A 9,385-nucleotide genomic window follows, 5' to 3' on the forward strand; every position below is an offset into this window, starting at 1 on the left:
AACGTGTAGAAATTTAACAGGAAGCCAATGAAGGGAAGCTAAAACAGGAGAAATATGATCCCTCTGGTTGATTTTCATCAGAACTCTTGCTGCAGCATTTTGGATCAGCTGAAGGCTTTGAACTGCATTTTGTGGACTTCCTGATAGTAAAGAATTACAATAGTCCAGCCTTGAAGTAACAAATGCATGGACTAGTTTTTCAGCATCACTCCTGGACAGAATGTTTCTAATTTTGGCGATATTCCTGAGGTGAAAAAAGGAAACTCTGGAAATCTGTTTAATATGGGATTTAAATGACATGTCTTGGTCAGAAATAACACCAAGATTTTTTACTTTATTAAGAGTCAGGTTAAATCAACAGGTTTGTCTCTGTGTGGTGAATAAATGCCATATATGCTGCTGCCCCTGACTATATCAGCCTCAGAAAGATTCTTCAGCTTTTTTCTTTAGTTTCCTGTGGTCAGCATAATAAATAGGTCAATAAAAGATCAGTAACATTTGCTGGCAGCAAAGTTTCTTAAGTACAAAGTCTGGTAAAGTGAAGGATTCTGTTTTTATTTGGATGTTTTTTATTTTTCAAGTGGGTTTTTTTTGGGTTCTGCTTTAGTTGTACTTCCTGTTTTATTTTGGTAGTGTGATTGCTAAATTGTGTGACTTCCTGTTTCTCTCTGTGCTGCTTCCAGTGCAGATTTCATTAGAATGTGTGTTTCAATGACAAATAAAGGTGATTATTGCTAATGGTCATGTGATCCTCTGGTTCTACTGGTTCTCCGTCAGCTGATCCTCAGTCAGATAATCGGTCTCACCTGCCGTCCGTCTCCAGGCCTGCTGCTGCTGACACGTTCCTCTTTGCTTCTCTTTAGGTTTTCTGGGTTTCTCCGGCAGGAGTTTATAACGAGGTTTGCAAGACCCAGCTTTTATTTTGGTAGTCCTCTTCCTTATCAGCAAATTAATTTGCTTATTAGCTAAATATTTAGATCCAAGCTAAATATTTAGTTTTAAAAATAAACATTTAGTTTATAAATTAAACCTGACCGCCTAGCTGTACATCTTCCACCTGAAGCACTCCACGGTTCCTGCCATCCGGGGGGGTGGACAGCATCAGGTTCCTGAACATCCACATCTCCTCTGACCTCCTGGACTGTGAACACCTCCCACCTGGTGAAGAAGACCCAACAACGGCTCTTCTTCCTCAGGAACATGAAAAGGTCTGTACTTCCCTCTAAGCTGCTAAAGACCTTCTACAGAGCTACAATAGAAAGCGTTTATGTCTCAGCATCACTGTGAGGTATGGGAGCTGCTCAGTCCAGGAGAGGAAGGACCACGCAGGGGTGGTGAGGACAGAGCAGGGGATTGTGGGATGCCGTGTGCATGATCTGGACTCAGTTTATGCAGAAAGAGTCCAAAGAAGGTTCAGACTCATCTCCACTGACCCCCCCCCCCCCCCCCACACACACACACACACCAGGCAATGCGCTCTTTGAGTTTCTTCCATCAGGGAAACGATTCAGGAACATCAAATGTTGACAGCAAATCAGGTTCCGGCTTCAGACTCGTTAGCGTGACCATGTGATCATGATTGCCATGACAACCAGACTGCGGTTACCGTGGAGACTCTAAAAAGGCCCTAAAAGCGTCTCCAGCTTTCTGCAGAACCTGCAGGTAGAGTTCCTGTAGAAAAACCCTCAAACTGGGTGGTTTTCCAGAGGGAGGCTCAGTTTGGCTGTGAGGAAGCGTCTGTTGGGCTGAAGCACCGGAGCAGATAACAGCCTGGGTTACAGATTAACAGAACCGACCTGAAGGTCCAACAGGAAGACCTGAAAGACTCGTCCGCCGCAGACGCAGAGCTGTTGCTTTTCTACACTCCGAGATGGGAAGTGTGTCCGAGCTGGCGTCCTGTTTGCTGCTGCTGCTGCTTGGAGCCGTGACGGCCCAGACAGGTACGGTCCGGTTCACCTGTAGAGCCTCACAGGTGAGATTTACCTGGAGAAGCTCAGAGACTAAAAGGCTGAAAAACTGCTGCATCTGTTCAGGAACCCAGCAGGTTTTACCTGAAATGTTAGAAAAAAGGAAGAAAATCTTCTTGATTTGAGCTAAAATCAGCAGAAAAAAAACAAAAACTTTCTGTGTCTGTGAAACTTTGATCCAGGAAGCAGCTTCTCTCTGCTTATTGTGGTCATATAACCGTAAACGATCCCATACAGGAAACTGCTTTATGTTCTACTGGTGACCCCAGATGTTCTAAATGTTCTGTTTCTCTGCTGCGGGAGTCAATCTTTCACCAGAACAATAACAGAAACGCTGGAAATGCGGCTAAAATACTGGAAACCTGTTAAGACGTTTGATCTTTGTGTCAAACTTCACCAGATTTATGAATTCTGGGGATTTTTTATTGATAAAACAGATTTAAAGCAACAGTGCAACAGCTAAAGATTCAGTAGGACTTGAATTTCTCTCTAAAGATTAATAATGTAGGTGAAATAAAAGAGCGGAGCTCTTTATGAGCCGGTGATCTAAGCTGGGATCCCTGATCCCTGCTGGGTGGAGCCATGAGACAGAGGCAGTAATTGACTCATCAGGGAGATAAACTCGTTTAAATCTCTAACCTGAAGGAGGCGCTACACACGAAAACTAAAACAGTTTCCTGGGATCTCAGGTTGTCGATAATAAAGAAACAAAGACGTGGAACCGGTTCTGTTCTGGGTTCAGGAGCCTTTTCCTGCCTGAACGATTAAAGTTCTGAGGCTTAATGGGCGGAAAGTGAGGGAAATGTTGCCAGAGTCTGTGGATTTATTTAGCAGAACCAGACTCAGTGGACCCAGAGGTCCAAATGCTTAGTCAGCATCTTGTCCTGAGTCACGGTTCTGTCCGGAGCCACAAACTGGATCGCCGAGGTCAGAACCTGATGAGCTGCTGTGGTTCTGTTGTTCCTGGACCTGAGAGAGGAACCATGTTGGTGATTAACGAGCTCGTTAATGAGAAGCTTTCCTGTAGCGGCTCTCTGAGTTCTGATTGGCTGACCGGTCAGAGTCCGACCCATCCTGATCTCTGACTTCTCTGCAGGTCAGCCCCCCCACTACGAGCGGCTGCTGCCTCAGTGGCTGACCGGGATCATCGCCGTCTGTAGCTTCTTGATCCTCACCTTCGTCGGATTCCTGGTGAAGAAGGTTTGGTGTGAGAAGTCCAGCGACTCAGTCGGGTCAGTCCGGTTCTTCTTCATCATCTTTGACTCTGCAGAGCAGAAACTGGTCCTCTGAGCTCAGAGGTTGTGTCAGGTTACGTTTCTCTACCTAAAGTCACCTGGTTCAGCTGAAGGCTTCTGATTGGCCCGTTCCACTGATAAACAGAACCAGGATTTCAGGTCTGAGAAGCTGCTGAGACCAAGTGTGTGTTTGCAGGAGGGATCCCCGCATGGAGTCAGTGAGGGAGAACCAATACGAGGACACCAACCCCTACGACAGGACCCTGGACAACCTCAGGTAGAGAACAGCTTGTTCTAACTCAGAGACGATGGAGAACGTTCTCCTCAGAGAACGTTGGGCAGGATGGGAGGATGTTCCTCCTGTCAGTCTGCACTGGAGGCTTCACTCTGTTCCTGTTTCCATAAAGTCTGCGGTGAGAGCTACCAGGGTGGACTCAGCAAAGCTGGGATAAAAACCTAAACATATCAGACCTATAACACAGTACGACTCACCAAAGATGTGAAGGTCTACTTCTTACACTTTCCTGGCTGCTTCTAATAGTTTTTTATGTGAGAGAAGGTCCTCTACATGTCTGCAGTCCAGTGTGAAGGTGACACATATCTGTAGCTCTGCTTTGACGTTTCCATACTGAGATGATTTCTCTCATTTCTCTGTGCTGAGAACATCATTGAAAAGACGCGCTGTGTTTGTGCGTTGCTGCGTGGGATGGAGAAGATGTAGGCACTGACTTTTCTTAGGTTCACCAGTGGAACATCACTGGAGAACAGCTTCAGATATCGCTCCTCACTGTGGCAACCTGAGAACAGCTTCCACCATGCCATGTTCCTCATGAGTCCATCCATGTCGATGTTTTTCAGTCTGCAGGCCTGGACTGCATCACTGCTCTATAGGACGCAGCGGTGGAAGGCTGAGCTTTGACATTTAGCTGTGAAAGCTGTTCTCACAGAAGTCATACCTCTCACCTTTCATAGAACTGAATAAAATCAGCCTCACATTTCGTTGTTATATCAGGTGTTAGTTGTTTAAGTCTGGTGTTTGCTCCTTCAGCCTCCTCTCAAGTTTCCCTATAAGTTCAGTCATTGTTTAAAGACTGAGCTGATGCTGAATGATTTGGTCTCTAGTGCTTTAATGCAGCCTGAGAACACCTGAGGAATGTGACTGAGGAACAGGAAGTACATCTCAGACACTTCAGTGCTGTCCTCCACTTCTTCATCATCCAGGCTCTGACAGTAGCTGGTCAGAGGCTTCCAACCCTTCAGCATCCGGTCTATGGACGGCGACAGAGAGCGCCACCTTGTGATGACTCACCGACGTGACATCTTGTTGTATTGTGCATAACATGCGCTGAACAAGCCTGTCACTTTGAGCTGCTTTCAGCTTTTCATAAACACTGTTGTGTTTTCCAAAGTTCACTCTGGCGTGGTCTGCTGTGTATGCAGACATTTTTTCCAAATTCTGACACCTGCAGTTTTGTCATTAGCTGATTTGTCATAGCTTCCGACGTCTAATTACTGTCGCTGTAGAAACCGAGCAAAGCGCGCTGCACGCCAGCCTTAAAGGTATACTATGCAACCGGGGTTGATTTTCCAGCGAGGCTCCCCCCAGAGGGCGAAAATAAAAGTGCACTGTCGTAAAGATGCTCAGCTGTTCTGGTTTCTCCGTCAAGCCAGGCGCGGTTGTTTTGAGCTTAGCAGACAGGCGAACGCAACGAAAAGTGGAAAAAACGGCAGTACAAACAATGACTATCACAGTGAAGGTATGAACATGCACAGAGAGAGAGAGAAACCATTCCAATGTTACAATCGCATCAGCAGAAACGCGAGGTCCGCGTCAGCCTTTCAGCCTTCTTTTTCTTTTAGCTCTCTCCATTCAGAAAAAGCTTTCCCGATGTTCACCGTGTACGACTCCTCTCTCTGTCCAGAGCCCTTTTCCTCTTTCTTGCCTGCTCCAACATGGACTTTCGCTGTTTTCTCGCTGGTTCCGCCATGATAACTGCACAAATCTAGCAACGAGCACGCCTTTCACTGCGGGCGTGTAGCAGTTCTCGCCGTAAAGCAAGACCGACTCTCGCGATGAACCAGACTTCTGAGCCTGTGAGTGCGGGCCGAGGGCTCCTGTAATTGCAAGTGCGGTATTTCCCCCACAGACCACCAGGGCGGCCGAGAAAACCTTTGTTCAACCTGAAATGACTCATTTAATCATCCAAAACGGTATGGAACACATTAATTAAATGAAAAATGTTGCATAGTATGCCTTTAAAGTGGAAATATCTCAATAGGATGGGGAAACACTTGATCGTACCTTTGTTTGACGCATCAGTCGCCACTGAATAATGCAGATGGTTTTCTTTTATGTAGTCCAGATGTGTCTGGATGGAGTAAGGAGCCAGAACATTTTCACACAAAGCTTTAGTTTCTCCACAGGTTACCCCTTTGGCTATTAATGATCCAGTATGATTGGTGATGCTTGACGGCGCGATACACTTACGTCAGGTTACGTTTCTCTACCTAAAGTCACCTGGTTCAGCTGAAGGCTTCTGATTGGCCCGTTCCACTGATAAACAAAACCAGGATTTCAGGTCTGAGAAGCTGCTGAGACCAAGTGTGTGTTTGCAGGAGGGATCCCCGCATGGAGTCAGTGAGGGAGAACGAATACGAGGAAACCAACCCCTACGACAGGACCCTGGACAACCTCAGGTAGAGAACAGCTTGTTCTAACTCAGAGACGATGGAGAACGTTCTCCTCAGAGAACGTTGGGCAGGATGGGAGGATGTTCCTCCTGTTAGTCTGCACTGGAGGCTTCACTCTGTTCCTGTTTCCATAAATTAAATCACAATCTGCCTTTTTGGTAAGAAGAAAAAACTTTAATATCCATCCATCCATTTTCCAACCCACTTAATCCCTCGTGGGGGGTGCTGGTGCCTATCTCCAGCGTTCACTGGGTGAGAGGCGGGGTTCACCTGGACAGGTAACCAGTCTGTCGCAGGGCAACACAGAGACAAACAACCATTCACACACACACACTAAGGAGAATTTAGAGAGACCAATTAACCTAACAGTCATGTTTTTGGACTGTGGGAGGAAGCTGGAGTACCCAGAGAGAACCCACACATGCACTGGGAGAACATGCAGACTCCATGCAGAAAGACCCAGGGTTGGATTTGAACCCAGAACCTTTGTGCTGCAAGGCACCAGCGCTACCCACTGCTCCACTGTGCAGCCCAGTTCCTCAGAGAAACCTCTCTGGTTCTGCCAGGTTGCTCTGGAAGCGGGCCTGAAAAGTTCTTCAAGTTCAGCCAAAAGTCTTTGATTGGCTTGAGAACTGGGCTTTGACTAGGCCACTCCAGAATAACTGGACCCACCCTGGGACTGACCCGGTTCACTCTGCTGATCTGCTTCAGTAGTTCATCAGCCTGGCAGGAGTTTCCCAGAACCATGTGAGGATACTTTGCTGAACGGTTGCAGTTCTTCATGGTTCTGCCATCCGTTGGGGTGAAATGGGGATCCATGACTGAACGGGCAGAACCTTTGGTGGATTCTTCTCTAAAACCCGGTCCAGACCCCTCACTGCTTGGAGACCAGAAGTTCCTGCAGAGATTCTGGACGTCTCCGTCTGATTCAGCACCTAAAGCGGCGTCAGATTCTCCTGAAACCGACGCTGTCTGGGCAGAAATGAGAACAACTTTATCTCAGCTCATGGAGAATTTACAGATTTAAGGTTTAGTTTCTGTTTTTAAAACTTCTGGAAACCTTGTTTATGAAATGAAGCCAATTAGTCTGATTTTTTAGAAGACTTTATTCATTAGGCCGAGCCTGAAAAAGCTGCTCAGATCTGTCCTGGGTTGTTGTGTCCGCAGGCCGAGGACCAGCGAAGACAACAAGTATGAGACGAGGCTGGACATCCTCAGGTAGGAACTGGAGACGGTCCACTGTGACCTGCAGGAAAGGTGGAAACATTGATCAGCTGGACTCCAGCTCCAGTCTGAGTTCATCAAGTGAAGATGAGTTTGATGATTAATCCACTGAGGAGGAAACCAGGAGAAGTGTGGTCAGAGCAGGAACTAGGAGACCTATCAGACCAGGACCCAGCCCAGTGGTTTAAAAGCTCTCTGTGGGAGACCAGGCGCGTTACAACAGAACGTCAGAAAATTAACGACGTCCCCATCAGACAGAAATCTGCTCCAGTTCTGACCAGCATTGCTACTCTGATGTACATATGCTTCCTTTTCTCTCAACAACCGTGTCAGCAGAGTACTTTAGTGGTTGCTGCACAGCAGCCGTGAATAGAAGCAGCTAAAAATCCCACTTTTTTAGCTGCAGTCCGTCTGTTTTACGTGTGAAGGTTTAACTGCACGTTATTCTGTGGACATCACAACGGCTGGTGGAGGGTAACGCTATGCTTGGACTGGATGCAGGAGAGGTTAACATACCGAGATACAATCAGGTGGCAGCCGCAGTCAGACGCCAGCAAAAGGCCTCTGGAGCAGCTGATCGTTGTAGATACACATGCAGGAGGAATGTTTGAAGAGAGCAGACACTGATTTGATCTAATAACACAATCTTTGTTCAGAAAAGGACGTAAAAATCAAATCTAAAGCAAAAAGTTAATTGTCTTACCTGCAAAAGTGCTCTCAGTCAAAGCTCAGAGTCTCCTCGATGGTCTGGCTGTTGACTCTATTGAGGCTAACGGTTAAAGTACCTTGCAGAAACCGTGTTTAGTCATATTCCTCCGCTTTAATATTTTCTCTGCATGCTGTATGATTGTGGTGGAACCTGTTGGGTGGAGCTTGAACTGAAAGTCGGTCTTTAGCTGTAAAATTCAGTCCTCCCTACAGAGTCTGTCCTCGGTTCCTGGATAGATGTTTGGGGAAAGTAGGAGCGCTCACTCTGTCCATTTTATGCGTTACTTAAACAGAGCCAACCATCCAGGTCACCTGGTTCTGTTCTGATCCATTTTCTCTTCAGAACACTAGACACTCATCTGCATATGATGCAACATTTTGCTTCAGAAAAGCAAAGATTCTTTTTGGTCAGAAAACTAGTTTAAAATAGTTTGAAATATGGTGAAAGTTGTTTTAAACATGTTTTCAGGCTTTCTGGTTGTTTGTCATAATGTGGCCAAGCATCGGGTCAATAAGCATTAATAAATCAGACCCTGTCTGGGCTAGAGTAAAACCTGATATCATCACTTTGTTATTTTAGGGCTCCTGACCGGTGAATGCTGAGAAAAGCAGCTTTCAGCTGTTTTCTGGAGAATTTCAGCAGTTTTTTACCATATTGACTGCAGTTTGCTTTAACCTTTGAACTCTGTGACGCAGGAACAGAGACGGCAGCAACATCTACGACAACTGCATCTTTGACAGCTCTGAGGATAAATCTACGGCCATGTGACGTCCGGCGGTGATCCTATTGGCCCGGAGCTCCAGCCGTCTTTAAATCTAAAGAAGACATTGTGTAATCTTGCTGTTGTAGCGTGTGATCATGTAACATTTGTGCTCTGATACAGAGACCTATGACTGGCAGTGAGCTCATTAGTCCGTCCAGATTAATCAGTTATCTTTATAACCAGCTGCTGCTGCCTCAGCTCTCATTACTGATCAATGAGCTGCTGTTAATGATTGAACTCAGAAGGGCAGGAGCTGAGTGTAATTTATTAGTGACTTAACTGATGAAATGTTTTGGTTCTTGGTGGAACATGAGGAACGCTGCAGAGCTTTTTAATAAAAGGTTCTGTCCTAACTTCCTGATCCGGCTCCTCGTGTCTTCCTGTGATCCAGATTCCGGGCTCTGAACGTTTTCACACCGGCTACCAGCGTATAGGCGACATTTTGAAATGCAATGTGACGTAAACTTCTGCAGTTTGTAGAGCTCTGCCATGAAAAGGAAGAAAGCAGAAGAAACGCTCCAGCAATCTCTTCGTTTGCTTAAAGAAAACCCTTAATGAGGCTTTAAAATCACAACGGGAAACTGAATATCCAGCTTCCAGGTTGAAAACCTGAACAGGAAGTTCCCCAAAAGCTGAAATGCAGAGTTTCTCACCAACTCCAGGGGGTTTCTGGGCAGGTTGCAGTGGGAGGAGACCCCAGGAGGAGCCACAACTCCCTGGAGGGACTATCCCATGTGGCCCAGGAACGCCTTGGGGTCCCCCAGAATGAGCTGGAGGATGTCGCTGGGGTCCTGTT

At 46.4% G+C, this 9,385-nt stretch overlaps 1 protein-coding gene across 2 annotated transcripts; it reads left to right on the forward strand.

Annotated features, from left to right (window-relative positions):
• Window positions 1-1,730: 1,730 nt before the first annotated feature.
• pdzk1ip1 (PDZK1 interacting protein 1) lies at window positions 1,731-8,950 on the forward strand. 2 transcript variants are annotated; one of them, XM_036131799.1, is made up of 6 exons: window positions 1,733-1,940; window positions 3,064-3,199; window positions 3,399-3,479; window positions 5,819-5,899; window positions 7,061-7,111; window positions 8,522-8,950. In XM_036131799.1, exons 1-6 carry the CDS (start codon window positions 1,871-1,873, stop codon window positions 8,592-8,594), a joined length of 492 nt encoding a protein of 163 aa, XP_035987692.1. In that variant the 5' UTR covers window positions 1,733-1,870; the 3' UTR covers window positions 8,595-8,950. The 2 variants fall into 2 exon arrangements, with proteins under 2 accessions (XP_012728146.2, XP_035987692.1); XM_012872692.3 differs by lacking the exon at window positions 5,819-5,899 and having other exon boundaries at window positions 1,731-1,940.
• Window positions 8,951-9,385: the final 435 nt, after the last annotated feature.

This window comes from Fundulus heteroclitus, unplaced genomic scaffold (assembly GCF_011125445.2).
Source record: "Fundulus heteroclitus isolate FHET01 unplaced genomic scaffold, MU-UCD_Fhet_4.1 scaffold_46, whole genome shotgun sequence".
Lineage (NCBI taxonomy): Eukaryota > Metazoa > Chordata > Actinopteri > Cyprinodontiformes > Fundulidae > Fundulus > Fundulus heteroclitus.

Coding starts and splice junctions, on each gene's coding strand:
- pdzk1ip1 (XM_036131799.1), top strand. CDS start 1,871: ATGGGAAGTGTGTCCGAGCTGGCGTCCTGTTTGCTGCTGCTGCTGCTT. Junction 3,200..3,398: donor AAGTCCAGCGACTCAGTCGG/GTCAGTCCGGTT, acceptor GTGTGTTTGCAG/GAGGGATCCCCGCATGGAGT. Junction 3,480..5,818: donor AGGACCCTGGACAACCTCAG/GTAGAGAACAGC, acceptor GTGTGTTTGCAG/GAGGGATCCCCGCATGGAGT.